Source organism: Neodiprion lecontei, chromosome 3, assembly GCF_021901455.1.
Source record: "Neodiprion lecontei isolate iyNeoLeco1 chromosome 3, iyNeoLeco1.1, whole genome shotgun sequence".
Classification (NCBI taxonomy): Eukaryota; Metazoa; Arthropoda; class Insecta; order Hymenoptera; family Diprionidae; genus Neodiprion; species Neodiprion lecontei.
In genome coordinates this window covers 763,097-787,383 of record NC_060262.1, presented here as the reverse complement: position 1 = coordinate 787,383, position 24,287 = coordinate 763,097, and the positions used below count along the sequence as shown (strand labels likewise).

Below are 24,287 nucleotides of genomic sequence, written 5' to 3'. Positions count from 1 at the left end.
ATCACGGTTAAGTCGATGAAAACGAAGCGACGAATTAATGAATGAATGAATGTATGCAATGATAATGCTTACTACGCAGTTACGCTTCTTTCCTCTTCACTCGACTCTAACAGGGTTCAGCAATTCTCACATACGTGCCTAGTATTACCTAATCCCGCGGTATTACCTAGACCCGTTGAATTGAATAGCGAGAAAAAGTACGACACAACGTATTTTAACTGTTTGAAAATCTCACACCGGCTGGTTATTTATTCCGGTTGAAATTTCTCGCGCTGATTCCTCGCCGAGGCTGCTCAGATCCTCCTGGCTACTGTTGGTGGTGGTGCTAGTGGTAGTGGTAGTGGTAGTGCTGGTGCTGCTGCTGCAAGTGCTTCAACTCGTAACTCGAGATTATGACGTACGATACAGGCGTACAACAGTTTGTTCTCAAATGGCTTGTTACACAAGTAAAATTCACTTGTCCGTGTAACAATTATATCTCTCTTAACGCGCTGAGGCAGTTTCTTTGTTCTATTTGCCCGCATAGGAGGAAAAATTTCATATCGATAAGCCGAGGACCTTTTTACATTTTGAGTAACGGTGGGGCATAAAAATCACGGTAGTGCGAATCACAGAACCGTGGAAAGAAAACAGGAGAGGGGGGAAAAAAACAACAAACGCAATATGAGAAATGCCCCGTTAATTTGAGAATCGCAAACACGAGTGGCTTAATTGGAGTCGTAGGAGTCTTTGCGAGGGTTTATTGACGCGTGGAACCGGGATGCGGTTACTGGAGTAAACATGGGTCACGCAGTCCTGGCCTTGCTGGTTGTCAATGCTGGTCTAACGACCCGAGGAAAGGTGTGCGATGTATGTCCAAAATGTAATTGCGACGCGGACCGTTGTCCCGCGGCTCATTAGCCACGAGAATGAAGGAAGGCATCAGAGGGAGACAGACGGAAAGGAAGAAAATAGGTCTCTCGGTTTGTCGGCTACAAGACTTCGCCTATTCCCGAGTCGAAATTCAGCGCCTAATTTAAATCGTACGCAGGAACTCCAATGTAGGGTTTAAAGACAGTAAATAGGTTCTATTTCAATGCAATATCAGACCCTACGTTGAGGTTAAAAATGTCTGAAATTTTCCGATTTACCGTGGTTAGGCTCAAAGTAGGGTCCGTTTGGAACCTACTTTAACCCTCCAGAGGTTGGGTTAAGCCCGCTTGCTTGAAACTCTCTTTCAACGCTAAAAATCCTACGCCGCTGATAAAGGTCAGGTGATTCATTTCGCTGGAGGGTGACAAGACCAAGGAATCCAAGAGGTAATCGACAGAAGAGAAGAGGGGATGGAGACGATGCAAAACGGGTATTTGCGGAGACGAACTGCTGACGTCGACAATGCCTGCAACGTCTAATCGTAGGAAGATGCAGAGCCTGCTCCAGAATGTTGCCGTTGGATTGGTCGGCCCTGGGAAGGGGGGCGTAGGGACAGGCTTAGAGCGGCGGTTCCCCACCTTGGTAAATTCACTTTTTACCCGTGATATTACAAAAGTGAGGGAATCTCGTAGACCGTGTCACTACACCGTTGTGCCTCTCCCAGCAAGCATCCTTCGCCGAGGTCTGATGATCGCCCCTCAAGCTCGCCGGGTTGAACCAGTAATAGTCGACGATCATCTGCGACGAATCGTCCAGGCAGTTTCGCCATCCGCGAACCGAAATTTGTTCGACTGACTTGTCGTCGACTTTGGCCAGAATTTCCACCCTGGCTTATCCCGATCCTCGGATAGATCAAAGTTAGACCCTGGGAGATAAACAAGTGCGTGAGGAGAAGAAAAGAACAACCCCGCATCGCGGCGAACAGTGCTTTTCAAAAAGTGATCAAAAGCTTCTGGACTTTTTGTGATCCGAAGATACTGTCGAAGAGAAAAGCTGCGCGGCAGGATCACCGTCATTTTGTACAAACAGAAGATCCTGGGACGAAGATGACTAGACGCGTGAAGATCTGCCTATTTGAACCGTAAGTGCATTGACCCAAATGAATGATAACGATTATCGGCATTTCTTTGTCCTTGATAAACTCCCGTTCTCTCCTCTATTGGCGACTCAGCACGTCGAGAAAAGCTCATCTTCCCGGGGCTGATTTTTCCCTGGCCATATAATCACGGGTCTGTCGATCATGCGGACTCCACTCCATGCGCGTGATCGAGATACGTATCTGTCTGGTGTAAAACGGGATACCGACCACAACGCGTAGCTCATACTTTAGGTCCAGTGCGGCGTGCAGAGCCGGTCGACTGTAAGATTGACGACATAACCGCCCACGGTGTGCGACATTAGCGCTTCGTAAATAGTTCCTCGTACGTTCAGGTGTGGTCATGAACGGTTTACAGCTAGACCACAGGATCGCGGAAACGAGGTCCTGCGATTTCCACGATTTGTAGAGCCCTCGATTGATCCTGCGTGATAGATCAAGTTCCGAAAGCGATCGAGACGTGCGGGGAAATAGGGTAGCTTGTCGCAATAAAAGGTTCCAATGATCGTCAGCGAGCATGCAAGAAGTGCAATTTAACCACCGCGCTACAAAACACTGGCAATAATCGCAAAGTACAGCCTGACAATCCTAAAAACGTTTCAATCGGAGCCTCCGGCGCTCGGGGGATGCAAGAAGCTCACCGCAGGGCTTTCCCTCCACGTCCTCGAGAGAGTGATTTGCGTCAAATTAGCGGACGGTTAGCGTCATTCGACGCGGGTACCGGATCCGATGTGCGAATAGGCATTGCTTGCGCGAAAAATCACGTTTTTCCTTCGATCGTGATGATCCTTGGCTACTTTTTTTTCTCCACGCATATTTGCGGCGATTTACCTCGACTTATAGAGCGGATCGAGCGGTCGCTGTTACCCTGGAATTTGGACGATTGTGTAATCGGAATAGCATCATCCAACTTGGATTCGCGGAGTAAGGCAACCATACTTCTGTGGTCGGTCGTAAATCGTCACCATTGAAGCTTTAAATGCGAAAAGATTTTCAAGACGATTTCTCGACTCCAGTACGATTTTGTTCGCGTGACTGCCGTAACGGTGTGAGGGAATAATTATAGCCATACATTAGGAGAGCGAAGAGGAAAAACAACCTGTGTGCTAGCTGTTCGCGAACCTGTCCAACTCCGGTGTTAACTTGCCGGTCAGCAATGAGGAGCAAGAAATGAAATTAGCTGGATAACCGGTCGGTCACCGGCATATGGATGCCAAAGGACAAAAATTGCGAGCCAGTTGTCCGACAATTCACACTCGCACTTTTCCCGCAGGGCAAAAGTGTAATACCCATTTAATGTCCTCGTAAACTTTATTCCTATTCCATGGATAAAATCGGAAGGAATGCGAACGGGGGTTAAAACGAAGATCGGCGAACAGCTGGAAATTTGGTCCCGCTGAAGGAGAGCGAGAGAAGGGAATTCGTTCGAACGAGTAGGATGAGGGAGCAGGCAAAGGATGGGCTGCGCCGATTACTATATAAAACCGGCAATCCCTCGGCAAAACTTCCGCTTCCAGGTTACCCCTGCAGTTCGCGGAGGTGGGCGATGATTGCGGGATCGTAGGTGCCGGGATGCCCGTCTATAAACCGAACGAACCGATCGTCAAGTACCGGCATTACGCGCCCCGACATGCCGACCCTTTTCAGAGCCAATTGCGGCACAGTGCCCCGTGGAGATGATCCTCTTCCTCTTCCTCATCCTGATCTTCATCCTTTTCCCAGAACTGTTCGAAACTTGGTCCTGGGACCGAACTTTGTCCGTTGACCTTAACGGTGCGCGTTCCTTGGTTCCGGTCCAAGTAGAGCCTCTCACTTTCAGCATTAGCCAAAGCTCGGCGCTCCGTGTTTGTTTCCATAATCGCCGTTGCGTGTCTCCTTCTGCACCTTTGCCGAATCGTTTGTATGGTATAGCAGAAAAATCGCAGACCTTGATAAGAAAATCCAGGTTCTCGGTGGCTCCCAAGGACTCCGAGGTTCTGATTGCGATCGAGCATCGCCGCCGCGCAAAGAGCCAGCAGATGCTTCTTGGGTAACTGTACAAAACGCAGCTGATGACTCGGGGCAACTCTTGAGTGTGGAAACAATGTCTCTCTTTGCATCATTTTAGCGTTTTTACCATTTTTTTACTGTTGTTCTTTGGCACCCCCATTTACCCTTTTATGTCCGTTGTTTTTACCATCGTCGAGCGCTGCGGCGCTGTTCGATCTTCCCAGAACCGCTTGTTCCTCCTGGGGCGTGAAACTTTATGGCAGAAGGGTGAAGAAACTCTGGGAAAAACGCTATTTCGCATACAGTTATGTGCGCCCGGCTGACGAGCCGCGGAGTATCGTTAATTGAAATGGGTAAATGCGATTGAACGGTTCGTTCGTCCTCGTCTTGGGTCCCTTAATTGAATCGCTTTGACAAAGCAGGAAAACACGGGCGTCAAGTCACGTTGCAATCATTCCGTGAATGAAGAATGCAGCTTCACGATGTCCGACGTTTCACAAAGGAAAAAGAAAAACGAATAAGCGACACTGACGAAAATCATTCCGGCCAAAGGATACCTACGGAAAAATATATGGTGGTAGCTTCGATATTCAGGTACGAATGTGTCTGTCATGCGGCAAGCTGCAAAACTCGGTGTTATATAGACCATGCAAATTGAGTAGTTGATGCCGATTCCTACGGTTTGACGACGGTTACGACGTTGTTAGATAGGGCAGACGGTTAACTTTTAAAGCCGTGTGATCGCTTTGTTCTGGATTTTCGTCCCCCGCGTACAACCGCCAGATGCTGCGTCACTCCTCGACTTTGAAGCGAATCTTTTTACGAGATCGGTATCTGGGTACCTATGTGCTTATTCCGTATCGGCGGAACCGTTACACTATTACGGTGTGAAAAATTACGGGACAGAATAATCACCGTATCCTATTTCATCCCGGCAGTTGGATCTCCTCTTTGCAAATTATCGGAGATATGCGAGCCGTCCTATCGACGCGTTTTGTATATTACACGAACACGGAGAAACTCTCGGCAGTAGCGCTTCTAACCCTTTAGCCCTTGTTTCAAACGGAACATCACCGCGAGACTCGATTTCTACATCCGTTCGCACTATAACAATCCAAGTCGCGAAAGGATTTCCGTGTCCGGTTTTGCATTCCGAAAAATCGACGCGGCGAACGGATTCAACCGACACGGAGCGACGCGCTTGGAATCTTTCGATGCTGATCCTGACTCGTGGAAACGGGATGTAAGGTTTTGCGAAGCCCGTGGCGATAAAAGAACAAAGAAGGAGGAGAGCAAGTCAGGATGCGTAATCCAGAAGCGGCAAAAAAATTAGACCCTGTTCTCCATTGACTAAGAGTAATTGTTTCTTCTTTGGGTTTCGAAATCTCTTCAGCAGGCAGCTGCGAATAAATTGAACTCGAAGAAAAAACGCGCGTTAATAACAGTATGGGAAAGTAAATGAGACAGCGATTAGAGCGAGTGTTGATAATTATACCCACCTTGACTGAATTCTGAGAGTCATTACAGGATACAAAGCCTAGTGCAGTGACCCTTCGAGCCGACTCTTAGGTACCTTAGATCTCTGGGTCGACGGAACAGTCCAGGTTCAACCAACTTCTGACCATCCCTACTTCGCTAGCCTCCTGCGTAACGTTCTTAAAACATGGTTGAACCGTGCCCACCGTGAAAGAATGAATGTGAAGAAGAAGAAGGAGCAGAAACGGGAAACTACATAAAAAAGACTCGCATCGTCTATTGTCATAAAGGCAAATTACCTCTGCCTGCAAAGGCTACGCATATTGTTGATGAAAAACACGGCAAGGGAGTAAAAAATAGGACGCAAGAACGACTTCCTCATCCAGGAAGGACGGAACACCCATCGTAAAGTTGTCATCCGAGTAAATGTAGTCTCGTTGAAGAAGCGTAATACCAGAGAGATGTCCATGCGCATGGTGAGAAGTTCGGAGTAGGTACCTCAAAAAGTCCGATGGCACAGGGATAAATACATGAAAAAAGAGCTAGACCGACACTACTGTAAAGGAAGAAAAAAAAAATTAGAAGCCATTAGAAGATGGTGTGCACAAGTAATACAACTTGTGCCCACCACGGCGGAAAGACTTGTCCAAAAGTAGCAAACGCTTCTGGCCTTTTGGTTTTTGCACACTTATGATCGTTTAGAGCATTGTGTGTAAAAAACTCGAGGTGAAATATAACAGGGAATACGGCAGTTATGCGGACCGTAAAGTTGCGTCGGATTTTGAAAAGGCGGAGGGAGAGGAAATATGGAAATAAAAATATGGAATCGGCTGCGCAAAGCTCGATACTATCGGATCGATCGATAGACGAAAGTGGGGAAAACCTTGTGGGAAATGTTTTTAGGCCAATTGTGATGCATGTTATGGTTTGAAAGGGGGATCTTTTTCACGACGACATTAGTTCGATGTCGAAACGACACGTCGATCACTCTGCAATCATCGACGTTCGCCTTCACCAGGGATCGTCTTCCTGAATTGTTCACAATGAGCTGGGAAAGCCGCGAGTCAAGAAGAAGTGCGACATGGAGCCGGAGGTTCATGGGCGAGCCCCAAGAATAGCGGACCGTTCCACGAGACGGTTCTGGTAATCGTCAACTTTACAGTCTCGTTAAATTAATTACAGCGTGTATACGTTATACTGGAAGCATGGACGCCAAGAAATCTGCCCAGGAATATTTATCATAGGTCCTGATTTACAATGCACCATTTATTTCTCTACAATTTCTATCGATTTTGCTCGATAAACGAGAAGAAATGAACTGAGAAGTGTGTAAAAAAATATGTAATAATTTATACAGAAGCTTCGCGATGCGTCTGTTGAATTTTCAGCTTCCGGTTTAACTGCAAAACGTGTTTACCGCAATTGGCAGAACTCACTCAAGTTTATCACGATCGGTTGATTTGAATGATAAATTATTCAGATGCAATGTCTTCGCGGTCAAAGAATTCCCTGAACGTCCTCCGTGTTTTCCTCAGTGTTCGCAGTTCGCGAACGAATGACGATATCGAAAAATGGACGGAAAAGATATTAGGAAACAAAGGATTACCAGGATGGTAGAAAAAAGTTTTAAATAAAATCAACCGTTGATTAGTTTCCCATATTAAATCGAGGAAATTATCGGGGATGACGTCACGGTTGATAAAACCTCGAGAAGAAATAATTGGCCTAAGGTGAAGTGAATCCGACAAACCAGGTATACTATGTAATCAGCGTTAGTGGTCGGACTATCGAGTTCTCATAGAAAAGAATATCGATCAGGCTTGAGAATATCGCGGTTTCAGACTCGCCGATTGCGTTTCGGGTGGTTAAACTGTGGGAAATCGATTCGCGTCGATCCCGCAATGTAACGGATGTGTATTCCGAAACAACGAGATAATCAGAAGACTCATCCTCCTTTTTCTGCTACCCAACTCTCCACCCTGAATAATCCCGGTTCCATAGCCTCGGAGTTTTTCCCGATTTTCGCAATTGCTTTTGAAAATTTCAAGTCCACGACAAGGCAGTTTTATGATCTTCGTAAGCGTGCAGATATCAGCAGCCAAGTTGGAATCATTGTTAACGGGTTAATTCGGGAAAAATATTCTTCTGCATCGCAGCTGCGGCGTCAGCAGCTTAACGCTCAATCCGCGTAATTGCGCCTATTCTTATAGATATATATAATGCTATTCCTAGAGAAGCTTGATCGTCACGCTTATAAGGTGAAGGGTAATGGGATGGGATGGAATGGGACGGGAAACCTAGCCGTAGGGAATAGCCGTAGTCTTCGATAATTGCGAACAATTGTACCACCAGTAATACTGTAAAAATGTTCAACCTCAAACTCGAAATTCTCTCTAACGAGCCCCCCCCCCCCCCCAAGAAACGGAATATCTGTTCTAACGTTTCGGATTTGCAGTTACGACCGAGAGATAGGCGAGAAGAATAAGCCAAGATAGAACAGCAGGTATGCAGCCGAGTAGTTCTTAAGTGGCAGAAAGACCCGAGATTAGCATGCAATTATAATTAGGATCCGCGTTAACTCGTCTACTTAGATAAGATTCAACGTTTCATGCATTCTCAAGTACAGCGCAGCAGCAGCAGCAAAATCAGAGCCAGCAAACGGGTAACTAGAAATTCCCGTTCTAAAAAGCATCGCGCGCTTCGATGCAAATATTAATAAACGGTAATTGGCTATATTCCTGTTGTACGAAGAAAGCCATTTTTTTTCCCGACTACGGATAAGGGGAGGCAAAAAAATAAATATCAATAATAACAATAATGATGTAAGAAAACAAAAATTAACAAGTGACGGAGGGTGTACGACAAAAAAAAAAAAAAAAATAATGAACAAATGAATGAATAAATAACGAAACGTCTTATTAACGGGTAATTGTTTTCGCGTATCATGTACAATACGTAAAACCAAGGCACAAATTTGTCCAGCAACAAGGTGAGGTGTAATTTTATCTCGATGACGAGATCGGGCATGCCTGTATGTATACGTATGTACCTCTGTAACATTACAGGCTACTTTCCGTCTCAAATTTTAAACAGAGAGAATAAGAAGCTGGTTGAATTAACGAAATTATGTAACGGGAATTCTCTCGCTGAAATGATTCACATGCCCCTTTTTACACACGAATTTATATAATACCGTTGTCTCCGCGCGACGAGACACGTCAAAGGTTGAGACAGTGTTATTTCAGAATTGTTATTCGTCGCACGTTGAGTCTGGAAAAGTTTCCCACCGAATAGACGTAAATTCTTATATACATATATACATATTAATTGATCAATAAATTTTCACGTTTCATTGAATAACGAAGAGTTTAAAAAGAAAAAAAACAAAGAGGATGCGAAAAATTTTTCTCAATCTAATTGAACGGTATCGGGAGTTGTGAATCAAGAGAGACTGGCCAGCACCGTTGAAAAGAATAATGGCGAAGAAAGAAAAAAAAAAATACGACCGACACACATGATAAAAAACAAAGTGGTTCAACCGTTAACCGGAAATATTCAAGCTGGACAGGGAAATCTTTCCAGGCAATGATTTCCATCTCCTGTCTTTGGTCGCATCCGCGTCGGTACAGGCACAAAGTGTACTGTACCTAGATATCTGTGTACGCATAGAAGTAGAATCGTAAATATAGACGCGTTCACGCTACTCGCCAATCATTCCTTCTCCACGCTACCACCCATAAAATATTACGTTCAAGAAATCGAGGAGGGAAGAATTCAACCAATCAAACAACACTGTGAGAAAACATAGGAAAATTATAACAACTCAGAATTTTCTAACCGAGGTAATAAGATACGGAAAAAAATCATTATGTAACCACAGAGTGAATGAAACAGTGTTCAACGTTCACCAATTCTCGATAATTTCCTACTTTTCAACCACTGTATGCCAATCCTTCTGCCTTCCGCCGCTACCGATGCGCCGGAGGAGGATCGGGAAACCCGTTTGTTCCTCTATATTCCAGTGCCCGGAACTCGGGAGCGATATTAATTAGATTAGTGCAGCTTGTGTGCAGACTTGAATCGCACAGTTTTGTCGTTCGCTGCAGCTGGCCTCCGTAACAGCGCCATTATTGCGCCATTCCTTTTGCCTACGGGATTTCCATATTCACGACGAACTTGCGGTTCTCAAACTCCAACATCTTCGGGAATCTGCGTAGAGACGAATCCAGGAATCGAGGATTATGCAAAAATTGTATTCCATTGCGTTTGATTGAAAAAAAAAAGAAAGGAAAATGACGCACAACGTCCGAGGTCGAAAATTTTTGCCAACTCGATCCCACCTCTGGCACAAATTTTTTTCACCTGCATAGGTGCGCTTGTAACGGTGCAGGCGAGCCAGACGGAACCGCAAGGACGACCGAGGTCGGTTGGCAGTGAGGAATGGGTAGAATAATCGATGACGAGCCGTTCTTTTCCGTTCCCAACCTCTCCGCTTTTCATCCTTGCATGGATATGCGGCGAGGATGGTAATTGCCGCCTAATTATAGATCTCGAATCCTCCCAATCGCTGTACCGCGATCTGCGGCTATAAGGCTAGAGGAAGAACTACCGGCGATTATCAGTAACGACCGTCTCGAGCAGTGACCGATACTCGAGAGCAAACAAGGTGCAAATAACCAACCCATCCGACAACTTGCCGCTGGTACATGGACCGGCATCATCGCTAACTCGGATCGACGACACGCACGATCCGTCTTCGAGAACGGCTCGTTTCAGATTGACATACCGATTTCCGATAAGCCCCGTGAAATCGCGTTCATTTAACCCTTTGAGGGGAACATTTTTCTACGATCTAATTTACAAAATCATAGGTGATCCATAGATTTCGGATTTGCCGATTACGACACTGAAGTCGGAATTAAGAAATTCAAAATGGCCGATCCAATACTGCCATTGTGTTGGGTTTAAGTTTGCGGTTATTCAAAATTCTTCTTCCTAAATTTCGAAAAAATTTTGTCGGCTGTTTTCGACGGTTCGAAAATCAACATCGAATCACGTACTATTCACGAGACTCATCATTTTTTCAATTTTTCTGTTACAGACTCGGCGTCATTTGCTTGCTAGCGACACTGTCATCGCTTCAAGTACAGGTGAACGATAAACCCAAGCTTTTTCTCTGTCAGATCAGTAGCGACTGAAGCCTATATCGATGATAAAAATGAAATGAAAAATTTCTCACTTACGAAACACCGGGAAAATTTCACCTTGCAAATTTTTTCCCAGGCAACAAATGCGATACAGGATAACCCCGAGGTGGACGCGAGACTCGAAGAACCCGTCGCGGAAGACGTGACTGAAGATTACTGGGCAGGAAGTGGTTCGGGTCCTGAACTCGACGACGATGACTCCAACTTTAACGAGACGCGAGAAGCTCTGGTACATGATGCGAGCGATCACGACGCGGTGAGTGTTAAGATAAAATGGAAGAGCAGGAGACACGTGGAAATGTAGAAACTTGACCAACAATAAATGACCCGACTGCTCGTCGTGACCCCGGGGATCTCAAAGGAAGCCGGAAAAAGCGATTTTTCAAGGATTTTTCACGAAGAGACGTTTCAATTTGTTGATATAAAAATTCATGTACATATTGGGGTAGCATTGAACTTCGTTCTCATATTTTTTATTTGTAAAAATAATCATTTTTAAAGCTGCCGATCTGATATTTAATCGAAGGAATAAGCAAAATATTAATTTCGAACAAAACGGCGGCTTATCAAAAAAAAATTTCGATTTCCCAAAAAAATTTTTAATAATTTGCCGTAATTTGTTTATAAAATGGAAAATATTTACCGGTGAGACAAAACCGTCGATCAAGGACTGAAAGATATATTCACAAAGCTGGTGTAAAAATTTGTACACCGATCGGTTCAGCCGTTTCCGAAAAATCTTGCCAACTGACTTTACAAAAATAGTTTTGAGAAAAACGCGTTCAAAGTTTTAAAATCAAATTTCAAACGCTTCGGAGTGTTCTTGCAAATGTGCGCGTCACTTTGAGAATATTTGTCGGATCGTCTTAAAATTTTCCGTGTACATGCTTGAATATATGTACATTACAAAAATGAAATAAAAAAAAATCAATTTTTGAAAAATCCTGACTAGGATCAACCCCTTAAAGAAATGAAAACAAAATTTCAATCAATTCGTACGATAATTGCGACTGCCGAGAAGCATGACGTAATCGGAGCAAGGGGATTTTTATACTCGGTCTCGTTATATCCGGAAGGCTGCTGCAGTATATTGTCGACAAAATATGCAGTCTAAGGTACTTGCGTAGCGAACGAACGATCGAAGTGATCAAACGGTGAAGTTGCCCAGGAGCTGATATTATGTAGGCTATGTACAGTGTAAATGTGTGCGCGCGTACCGATCCATGCATGTGCATAATTGTGGAAGTGTAACTACTTTCGACAGCTGACCGCACGACCGTTATTATATCGGCAAGCGACGAGCGGCGTCGCGACGCGTCTCGTCATTTGTGCGGTTGCACGACTTCATAGGATGCAATTCCCCAGCTCTACAATATTATATGCAACTATCGATCATAATGGAAAGGGACGCGATCTATACGGTTATAATTTATCCCACGCGGAAATCGATCGCCTGCGTCTAATTCGATCTAACGTCGCGTCTCTTCCCGTATGAAATTTTATCATGCACAGGCGATCATCGCCGCGTGATTGCGATCACGTGCAGAGTATGATCGTTTTTGTTACGGAGGTTGAAAAAATTATAACAACAAATAGCAACAATATCCAATTCTCATACATGCGAACATTCTAATTCGTTATACAATTGCAAAGTATTAACCCGTTAATTCACGCTTTGACGCTTACCGATCCGTGTTTTTTTTAAATTTATTTAGTTACTTTTATGGTAACAACTGCCGAGTTTTTTGCTTCTACATGGTCCCTAAAATATTTATGAGTCTAAAAAAAAATCAAATTTATTTATATATTAATTGGAAGAATAGCACATGTAAAGAAATGATCGATATTCGTACTTTTCCACGAAAAAAAGCATTTTCTGCTAATCTACCGTGAAAATCCGCATGCCAATTATTACACAAACCTAATTACACGTCAAACAATTTTACACAATATTTTTCAAAACTTCTCTTTTTGTTGTTTTTGTTTATCCGCCATATTGGATCCGCCATTTTGAATTTTTGAATTTCGAGTTCAGATTCGTAATCAGTGAAACCAAAAGCCGATGTGTTCAAAATTCAAGGTGATTCGCATGTGAGGAAAAATTTGCGCATGAAAGGATCAAACCGAAGTTTCCGAATCGTCGGAAATCCTGTCCGGTGTACCTAAGTTACCGTTTACTATTTATATTTTGAAATAGCACGAACCAGATTCGCGACCTTTGCTATGCAGCTATTTAAATTTTTGACCCCACGATTGTCCGAAATATAATTGCAAAAAGAGACAGGACTCCTGATGGTCGTTCGACGTTTCAACGCTTTCGCAAATACATTAAACAATGCGTGCGAATGAATCTGCCGTTTTTCCTCTCCCGTGCAATTTCTCTTTCTCATCTGGTAACGAAACTGTTCGATCCCCCGCAGGTGGTCTACGTGGGAGAGAACGGCGGCTACGTCCCGCTACCGTCGGTGAGGTCGAGGCCAACCGCTCCGACCCTTCAGGCGCTCCAAACCCTCCAAGGTCTCCAGGGTCTGGCGGGCGGTGGGGGAGGCGGAGGAACGGGACTCCTGGGGGACGAGGACTGGAAGCGTCACCCGGAGACCTGGGACCGCGAGCACCGTCGCTACCGTCCGAACACGACGCGCGTTCAGCGTAAGTTTTTCCATTCTTTCCAATAATTCACATTTCCCGAAGCTTTCAGCCGAAAAGTGAGTTGTATTAGGATGGTTCATCTTTTGACTTGTTTGTTTTTTTTTTTTTTCCAATCGCCGCTCGAAAAATTTGTGACAAGTACTGAAAAAAAATTTTCCCTGAGACCTGGAGAAGGTAGGAAAATATTTAGAGCTCGCTGCCAATTACTGTAATATTTTTTTACATATTTTTATGTGCGTGTACAGCTTACGGATCTATATATAACTGAGTTTGTTTTAATTTTTTTGCATCCTGGTCCAATTAATCGTATACCAATCAACAGCAAACTGCGCCTAACAATTTCGCAGTTGACTGTTGTCGTCTTTTATGCGACAGATTAATCGCCTCGGAAAAATTTGGGTAACAGTCTTTTCTACCGAAAGAGGATTATCGCATCACCAAGAATGTCCCTGTTTCGTTTTCAGCACTGATACTTATAAACATTGATTAATTGGACCACGATACGAAAAAAATAAACTAATATATATATATATATTGTATATAGTATATACGTCCGTAAGGTGTAGACATAGAAATAAATAAAAAATATTATAATAATCGGTAGCGACCTCTGAATATTTTCCCATTTCCTCCAGGTTTTAGGGCAGTTTTTTTTTTCAGGAATTGTCTCGAATTTTTCTAGTTGCACCTTGAAATAAAAGAAAAAAACTTGAAAAAATGAACAAGCCTAGCGAGTACATCGCATGCGGTGACGTTCTCCTCCGGTGAAATACGTCGAGAGTAGGTACATAAGAGACGGCGTGCAATAATTCAACTTTTTGCCACCGTTTAATTTCCATCCGTTTCGCCTTTCCCGTATAAATTGACGAAGACGTCTCTGTAAGTCTGTACTCGGCCTGATGTTCGTTCGACGGGATGAGTCGTCGGTCTTTCCACGTTTGCACTTTGCCTCCGCATGAGTCGCAAGCCAATTTTCTACAACACAGCGGGAGAATATCACGAGAATATCACGCATACCACGCGACGCGTGAAGATTGAAGGTATATAGAAGTTAGATGTTGCGAAACCCTTCTACAAACCGCTCGGCCCCCCTTCGAGTAAAAAGGTCTTACACTCCGTAGGTATACTCGGATAGATGGATTCAACCCGGCGGGTTTACAACAAAGCCTATTAAAAGGCCTCGAACAATCGTTTTAATTGCAACATTTAATTGTTACTACTCGTATCCACGTGTTTCCAGATACACGTATACCTACACTGTAGACTGCGGGTGAATACGCGTCTGTTGGACTCGCCCCGGTAAATCTTGACACAGGATATTGCGCAAAGTATTATACACGTCCGGAGCAATAATGTCGCTCGTTCTTTTTAATCTTCCTTCCTTTCACGGCGATACTTCAATATTTCAATACACACACAATGAATGAAATCAATTAAACGGGCTGAATTGACAGTTAGGAAAACGTACTTTCCACTTACACGTATTTCCTCTAAATGGTTCGAAAAATTTGAAATATTTTCGATAAAACGATAATTCATCGTAAGACTAAAACCATCGACTCTCTGGATTTTTATGAAAATTTTTACTCAAAGATTTGTTGAATCGCCGATAAGGAATCTGAGGTCAGAGTTGCAAAATTTGTAATGGTGGATCTATTATAGTGGTTGAAAATTTTTTTAAATCGTAATATTTTCACCTAATATGGTATCCAAGGGCTTTTGAATCGTTAATCACGAATCTGAATTTCTAGTTCGAAATTCAAACTGGATATTATATTACAATATTTTTTTTTCTGTGAACTTTGAACCTGTAGTGTGAAAACAGGATTCTAAACCGCTTTTTTTGCATGCCTGTATGTCCAGCATCGCTACAAAATGTCGTCGCAGATCCGCAGACTTCTGGTTTTTCCTTATTCCTTGAATAGTGAAATTATGCATGCAGTGAGCGAATAATAGCATAATATGTTCACTCGTCGTTCACCTGCTCTTTTCACCTTCTTTCTCGTTCCCGTTCTATGCTCATTTTCATCTCCACGCTCATTGACTTGTCCTGTATCTTTAATTAATTAACTTTTGTTTTATTCATATGTGTACAAGTGTTAACGTCATTATATAATATGAATAATTCATCATTTATTCTTGTATTATTACGTAGTTTACATTCAAGTGTCTTCATTTCTTTGCTTATTTATTAGCCAACCAACTTGGCAATGTAGAACAATTATGTATCAACTTACCCCAGGGAAATACTCTCATGAGATAATAAACATCTATTCTATTCCGTTCTGTTCTCTCTCTCTCTCTCTTTGGTTTTGCTGCTTTCTTTCTCTGGTAAGCGCCCACAGGAGTAACGGAACAGGTTTTAAAAGCCGATGTGTATCACTTACCGAACGGTAGGCAAGCGAAGAAGCTAACTGTATCCGTCATCGATGTACTAAATCTGCATAATATCCAAACGCCCACACGAACGTCATCCAGGAAAGGCGTATCGCGTCTAACGACCGTAAACTAAATTCCATCGAAGGTCGCGAGAAGCTCGTTTGAAGGTATGCGTGTGATAATTCGCTTCCCCAAAAAGCCCGAGGCTAGGACTCGGCTTGTCATCAGCCTGCTGGAAGATAATTCGAGCTCTAAGTAACTCTAAGGCCGAAGCCATGAAGTAAGAAACCGTCAACGTCCCAAGGAGACCAGGGCTACCGTTAGACGTGCGAACGCGCAATTAAAACGGTCCCCGGATGACGCCCGGCGCCCAGACGCGACAGTAAAATTGCGAGTATCGCATGACGGCAGAAGCTGCTCAAGATCAGCCACACGGCACAGACTTCGAGATCGAAATTTGTTCGAGCATCGAATTTTTTCTTCAAATTTTAACTAGAAATTGACGCGTTAAGGTACCGCTCGAAATGACGTTGGAAACAATGGCCGCAAACTTTTCCAATCAACCTCCATACGACTTTCACAGCGCTGCAGCGTATAGATAAATGCTTGAAACAATTGTGCAAACTCGTCGATAATAACATCTTACGATAATAAAAATGGTTTTAACCGTATAGCCAGTGCTCAACGTCGAGTCAAGTTCACGTGCATATAATTGGGTCAATAAATTTACTCCCAGTGGATAAATGAACAGCGGAAGATGGGTTGAGTACCAGCCTGCACTTGCATGGCGAATACGTACTTTTTTAAAAATAGGTGGGGCTATTAGATGGGCGTATATACCTCGGCATGTATAAGCGCGCATCAAATCCCGGTGAATGCTCTCATCTTCTTACATAAGCGTATTATGGCTATTCATATCTGGGCACTTGTAACGTTTTACCCATCAGCGTAATTATCGCGTGTACGTTGGACTTTCCTCGTAATCTACACTCGGTACTAATCATTAACTGTCCGCCCATCGCTTGCTAACTCCATTTTTCACGATTTCTCATCACTCGATAGCCAGGATCGGCTTTTTCTCTAATAAGGAAGGTATCCCAGGTCGAGATCTCCGATTTGGTTTCTATTGTAACATATTATGATAGACTGAAAAATAACAAGCACGTATTTTTTCTTATCTGCCATTAAACACTTTAAGGGGGGTGAAACCACCCTCCAAAGTAAGGCATGTCAAGGAGCGATTTGCCAATTTTTTGTTTCTTCGATTGAGAAAATTACACTTCACATTTCTCGTTATGAGAAAACTTTTCCAGTTGGTTTGGTTAAAAAATGTTACGTTCTCGTGGGCGAAACTGCCAAATCACTCCTTGACGTGCTTTACTTTAGAGGATCGTTTTACCCCCTTAAAGTCTTTAATGGCAGATAAAAAAAAGATACGCATCGCTTAGTTGTTAGTCTACTATAGCACATTACAAAAGAACTCAAAACCGGAGAGATCGACTTGGGATACCTTCCTTGTAAGTACAATTCATCGAAAACACGATGCAACCTTTTGGCAGAGGCGCTTGAGCAAAGGGCTTGCAGACCATTCCGCAAAAATCGTCCTACCTATCACGGATATGGCAGAAACGATGATCGTAATGAAGAATAGCTAGACTGAAGTTATGATATCGGATTTCGCATGGTTGGGCAACGTGTTCCACAGCCGGTCTTCTAGCCCCGTTTTCATTGTCTTTAAACGAATATATTATCCAAGTGGTACGAGTCTCTCTCTCTCTCTCTCTCTCTCTCTCTCTCTCTCTCTCTCTCTCTCTCTCTCTCTCTCTCTCTCTCTCTCTCTCTCTCACTTTCTGTGTGTGTGTGCGTGCGTGTGTGTGTCTCTGTGCACGGCATATCGGCCGTTTTAACGGAGGATGAACACGCCTTGGGTATCGGTCGAACCGACGGCACTACTGCCTTACACCGTGCCTCAACCTCGGAGCTCTTCTCCTATCTCCTGCACCGTACCCGAGAGGATCCTTTCCTTTCCCCTCGCCCCGGCTTTTAATTGCTTCACTTATCGCGCTACTCACTTTTACGTCACGCACAAGTCCTAAGCCCGCGAGCTGTTCGCTACAGGCTAGGTCGCGTTACGCCACCGTGAACACCTCCCAGTTCATCGCCGTAATCGGGCTCCCTCATCGCTGATGAGGTTCGTCATCATCCTCTACGGAACTATCGCTTTCATCTACGATGTAGGAATGCAGCGCGTGACTGTAAGATCGAAGGAGAAAAAGACGATGCAGACCGTTCTAGCGACGCGTATTACGTTGACCCTGAAAAACTCGCGCAAGGTCTTCAAACGAACGTCTTCTTCTCCTCGGGAATACGGGCGAGTCGACAAATGTACCTTTTCCAGTGCATCCGATGTTAAAAATGGCAAAATCGTTATAACAGAATGTTCTTCGTGTGTTGCAGACATCGAGGCGGAGTGCCAGGACGACTACATGAAGATCCGGATAGGTTTCAACGGTTCTTTCGCCGGTCTGCTCTACTCGGCAGGTGAGAGATAACGACATGGAAAATTGATATTCAAGCCGCTCGCGCGTCAGGTTGCGATGAGACAATGTAATAAAGGTATAAGAAACGAAATTAGGCAACGGAGGATTGCCCCCTGCCATTCGTTGGGTATCATCATCCTGTTCCGCAAAGAGTTCACGGTGCATGAATTACCCGGCATGGCGCACACGCTCCAAGCCAGAGGCGTTACAACCGGCGTGTGACCTTGCCACTCGCTGGGGTCTTACACCTACCTACATTTTAATTGGACTGCGGAATAACGAGATTTATACGTTCGCGGTTTATTAACTGCTCGGTATACGCGAGTTGAACAATGAACGTCGTTGGATGCCTAACTCGTACCAGATGTACAACGTGTAACTGCATGCACCGCCGTAAATTCGCCATGCTCATGCTCGAGGAATAATTTATACAGGCCTTATGCTCTGGTCTCGTCTTCTAACGGGTCGACCGGGTAAACGGAACATATTCATGCCAGTCCGCGAGATCGGCAACCTCCTTATCGTGACTAGAGATTGCAAATTAAATTCATATACATACAACTGTGCAAGAGTCCGCGGCGCAGGTTACAGGGAGTGGCTTCCCGGAGAGGAATTCCGAACGATCCTGACTAGAGGTAGATGAAATTTTACGATCAACCAAAATTCGCTTCTAGCTCTAGCTGTCGTGCGGATTCGACAGTTCCATGCATCATCGTTCCGTCACACTTAGTTCCTGTGGTCCGACTTATTGTTAGTTACGCTGCAAAATTCCCACGCATCATTTGTCGAAATGAACTGCTCAAAGATCGTAACAGAAGCAGGTAATTATCGGTGGGAAGATTTAGGACCGATTCTATTTAGTCTTGATATAGAAATCTCAATGCAGGGCCGAGAGATCTTCTCACAATTATCGCACTGCACAAGCTAACCGATGCAATAACTGGGCTAGATTCAGACAAGGTACTTACACACCGGTGAGTATACGTGTACAGTCGTGATCAAGAGCTGGCGTGGTAGTGAGCAGCTGAGTGCAAAGTGTGATAACGGTAACGAGAAGAGTGGAGGAATATTCAAAGAAGCGTGGAGCCCGTGAAGCAGGCGATGAATCACTCTCCTGCGCAGTTGCCATTACGGTAATAAATATGGGGAGAGAGAGAGAGAGAGAGAGAGAGAGAGAGAGAGAGAGAGAGAAGGGGAATGGAACTAGAAAAGATGAAGAAGAAGAAAAAAAGAAAGGAAATATCGACGATGAATAAAGATGCGTGATGTGAAAAAGAAAGAACGATATTGCGGTATAATATCGTAAGACGTCTATAAACGGCGAGATCGGGTTCCGCTGCAGAGCGTGTTACGGGAAAAACGAGAGTGTATATGTAAGGCAATCAATTTATAGCCAAGGTGCATGAAGAAGTACATTCATGTTGGATCCACACACTACGTTCGATATATCGAGTCTAATCGGCGGGTACAGAGCTGAGTTAATTATCGATCTTCATGCTTAATCGAACGCTGTAATCTTCCTAGATTTGATCAGCCTCATCATCGCGATACGACGCAGCACTTCTGGGGCCTGGAATTTCTCGATTTTGAAAATGAGCTTGCAAAATGAGAAGCGATTTTCCGCCTCACCCTCCCTCCTCTGAAATAACAATCCATAAATATTATCCAACGAAGCGTAGGATGCACCTTGGCCTCGTTTCGCGTCCGCGTGTAATATCGACGATCCATAAACTGGCGATGGTGGAAAATCCTATACGGCTGTATTTTAATGGGGACCGCCTTTGGTGTCTCGCGCTTATTGCGGATTGCAGCCGATGCAGCTTTAACTCAACTCTTTGCTCATTAATCTTCCTCCGTTATGCGCAACGCGCATCTGACTCAAGATCCCGCCGAGCCTACTCATCTTTCAAATTTACAAAAAAATTGCTTAAAGATGGAGAGAATTAAAAAATGGAGTTGCAGCCTCCGTAAAGAATTATTTAAAAAAAAAGCACGTTCCATTTTAGAGGTCTCAGGCATGCAATTCTTACATGTTTTAGAGGAAATTTAGGATCCTCGTTTAAATGTATAAGAGTGACACAGAGTGCTGTTTTAATAGAGTGTAAATAGGTAAAAATTCATTGAGCGCGAGGCTTCTCAACATAAAATTTAGGGTATCTCACTCCCAGGCGGGAAATTGGGCAAAATCCTGTGACAATGTGCGAAAAATACTTGAAAAAAAAATGCATTTCAAATTTAAACTGTTTAGAGAAATCTTATACCACTTTGTAAAAGAGCTCCGAGGAAACGGATGTGAGGCTTGCAGCCAAGTCTCTCGACAGCTCGCAGTTATTAATTTTAATTCGCGGCGGCTAATTAGCGTTTCCGCAGGTGAATGTGTATACAAGTGTTTGTGAAATACTTGAGAGGCTGGTACGAGCGCGCGTGTTCAGTCTGTAAAACAATCAATTTTTCTCCGCTTCCATGATATCCATGATATCTTATTACCGTAGAGTTGTACACTTTTCAGCGTTCGCACAAATAACTGGATATTATTGAATTTTTTGCCGTCAGTTTCCCGTTTTTTTCACCTTCCTCCTCTTCTTCTTATTTTTCTTTTACCGCATACCTCTACCCCGCACACAGTTATGATATTACGCTATTTACTAGCGATAATTTGCTTCCATTCCTTCAGGCTACTCCTACGACCCAGATTGCATGTACGTAAACGGGACCGGCAGAGATTACTACGAATTTTTCATTCAGCTAAACCGATGTGGCACTCTTGGCGAAAACACTCATCATCAAGACAGCCGCAAGAATCCTACGGTGAGCAATTGATTAAACGCGTTACTTACGCGTGATATAATCAAATTTTGAAAAATTCGTCAAAAAAGACCGTGATACTACGTCGGTAAAACTTAGCACTGAAAAGACAAAAAAAAAAAAAAAGATTCTTGAATTTCCAATTTCGAAACGCTTTTCCTAAACAATATATTAATTAATCACAGCATGCGACTCGTCCGACTTTCGCAAGAGTTAACAAAATTTCGTAAAAATTTCACCCAACCGTGAACATCATGAAATTTTAGAAAGCTATAAAATACAACAGGTCAAATCACCAATATTGTGGTCATTTTATAGTTTCCAAATGCCCCTTTCGTTATTATTTATTGTTTTTTTTTTCTTCTTCTAAATAAAAAATTGTTAAAAATTCTAGAAAAACTTGATGTGGAACACTGTGACGGTCCAGTACAATCCTCTGATCGAAGAAGAGTTCGACGAGCATTTCAAAGTGACCTGCGAGTACGGTTACGACTTTTGGAAAACGGTGACGTTCCCGTTCCTCGACGTCGAGTGAGTTGTCGATTTTTCTAATCACCAAAATAGAATTGCTATTAAATGGGGGAAAAAATTGGCACAAATATCGGTCATTTCTTTCAAGGGTGGCGACCGGGAATCCCGTAGTCTTCACGTTGCAGCCGCCCGAGTGTTACATGGAGATCAGATACGGTTACGGAACGACAGGAACCCGAGTAGCTGGGCCGGTTCGAGTGGGGGATCCACTGACGCTGATAATCTACATGAGGAGTAAATACGGTAGGTCAAGTCAATCCGGAGATAATCCCGGAGCAGAGAATCGGAGGTGATTGTAGCCCGCCTCTTGGCGTTGCAGACGGCTTCGACATCGTCGTGAACGACTGCTACGCCCACAACGGAGGTAACAAAAGGATCCAGCTGATCGACCAGTACGGATGTCCTGTGGACGACAAGCTGATCAGCAGATTCCGAGGCTCGTGGTCGGAGAGCGCTCTCTTCGAGACGCAGGTCTTCGCCTACATGAAGACCTTCAGGTTCACCGGATCTCCGGCGCTCTACATAGAGTGCGACGTCAGGATGTGCCACGGGAGATGTCCGGTGGGTATTTTCGCTGCCAGAACCGACGGAGATGGTTACCGATTCCGGACCTAATGCCAGATTTTTTTTAATCTCCAGAGCCAGCCGTGCCACTGGCGGAACTCGAAGACCGTCTCTAAGCGTTCCGCGGACGCGATAGAGGGCCCATCGACCCCGGCAACGAGTCTTTCGGAGAACGTGAACCTCTTCCAGTCCCTCAGAGTCCTCCAGGAAGGAGAGCCAGACGCGGATACAGCCGCCTTCAAGAACTCCACGGTTGACATAAGTGAGTATCGACGACGAGGCGCTGGGTTTCGATGGCGGAAAATGTACACCTGCAATAAAATCTTACTTTTCCTTCTCCTCAGGCGCCTCGGAGGCGACACCCGGTGATCGAGTCTGTCTGAGATCGACGATGGTCAGCACGGTTGTGGGACTGGTCTGCGGCCTGTTGTGCATGATGGCAGGTACCCTGCTGGCCATGTGCTCCAGGATGAGACGAGCTGCCCGCGAAAAGCTGTTGTCCGACAGTATAAGCTACATGACGCACAAGGGCCGGATCAACTGAAGGGTCAAGGGTCGTTAATCGCCGATCTTTATACAGCGTGAACAGATTATACATGAATGTGTGTGAGTTTGAGTGCGAGGATCTCGGGAATCTGATTACAGTAAATATCTGGTCGTTTTACGACGGACGTGGCGGTTTATAAGTGTCAGTATTGTATAAAAGCGCGCAGGATTGGGTTTCGAGGCCCGGATAAGGGAGACGAATTTACCGACTGGAGGTAACAAACGATCGTGAGACTGCGATGCGATCGAGATTTGTTCGTTTCAACGCGGCGATTTTCGAACTTCCAATTGGTCAAATCCAGTTTCAATTACAAGAAACTGAAACCGTCGTAGCTGCTTCAGTAAACGTACGATTCGCCGAATGCGATTCATCCGAGCGGATGATCAACGTCATATTGTCGACTTGTTCGTTTCTCCCCCATGTCATTCATCTTTTCTTAATTCTGCTTATTATTCGACATATTCAGAAACGTGATTTTTTCTGAAGCTACTCCCTGCGTGAGCTGCAATTACGCGTGTTTCTGAATGTCTCGCAACAATGATTACTATACAATAAATATATATATATATATATATATATATATAATATATGTATATATATATATATCAAGCAATACTTGTTCATGCAATAGATGATATCATTTATAATATATTATATATTTTATATGAAAAATACGATCAGTGTTGCTTTTTAAGCACAATTATAGAGTTTCTTGCATTATTAATAACGATGAGTTTAGCTTTATTTAAAAAATGCTCGAGTACGGCTAGCGAGGATTGAGTAATATTTCAGCCATTCTTAACCCAGCACTTGAGCATCGATGATTGATTTAATTAGATAATTGCTGCAGTTTTATAAACGTTTCGTCCTAAGTTATCTTCACTCGAATACATACAGATATACCATATAGGTACGTATATTAATATTTATACACGATGTAGTGGTGTAGTCTTTAGTAGACGCAACTATTTATTTTTTGCCTTGCCACTCTTCCGCCAACGCATACAAGGCGCGCGATCATTATTGAATATTAGTTTCCCCTCCTAGTCGTGCCGGCTAAATAAATACATAAAATATACTATATATTGATATTACATAAGTACCGTTAAGTACTATATCCGCTAATTAATTCATATGATATTTGTGCAATAAGAATATATAACGATGATGCATTGATATTATTGACTCCCCATGTAAATATAGTAATATACACAACCATAAACAAATAAATAATTCTAACGCTAGCCTTGTAAGATTTATGTAACACGCATGTCCGACATTTCTAAATGTTTTTAGATTTTTAATAAACTTGTAATACTCGTTTACACCGTTATAAAGTAAGAAATTCTTACCTGCAAGTGGTACGAGTTGCGTATCCGTCTGCTGGATCGCTGGATCGTCAGCGCGGCCGGTAAGCTTATCGACAGGCAGTTAGGCGATTTCTACCGAATGCTGGCAGGTTGCCAAGGCCTGTCTGCACTTTTCACTGTAAGTAGAAGCAAAAACATCATTTACAAACATGCAAACTAATTTTTCAGTTAGGCTGCAATACTGACTGAGCTAGGAAAATTTTTCAACAAATACACTTATTC

The 24,287-nt window shown here is 43.7% G+C and overlaps 1 protein-coding gene across 1 annotated transcript; it reads left to right on the top strand.

Moving 5' to 3' along the window:
- Nucleotides 1-1,573: 1,573 nt before the first annotated feature.
- On the top strand, nucleotides 1,574-23,954 carry LOC107222647. The gene is made up of 11 exons (XM_046734152.1): nucleotides 1,574-1,993; nucleotides 10,575-10,623; nucleotides 10,757-10,936; nucleotides 13,101-13,329; nucleotides 18,166-18,249; nucleotides 20,923-21,056; nucleotides 21,448-21,584; nucleotides 21,673-21,827; nucleotides 21,904-22,145; nucleotides 22,224-22,410; nucleotides 22,493-23,954. Exons 1-11 carry the CDS (start codon nucleotides 1,959-1,961, stop codon nucleotides 22,690-22,692), a joined length of 1,632 nt encoding a protein of 543 aa, XP_046590108.1. The 5' UTR covers nucleotides 1,574-1,958; the 3' UTR covers nucleotides 22,693-23,954.
- The last annotated feature ends 333 nt before the right edge of the window (nucleotides 23,955-24,287 follow it).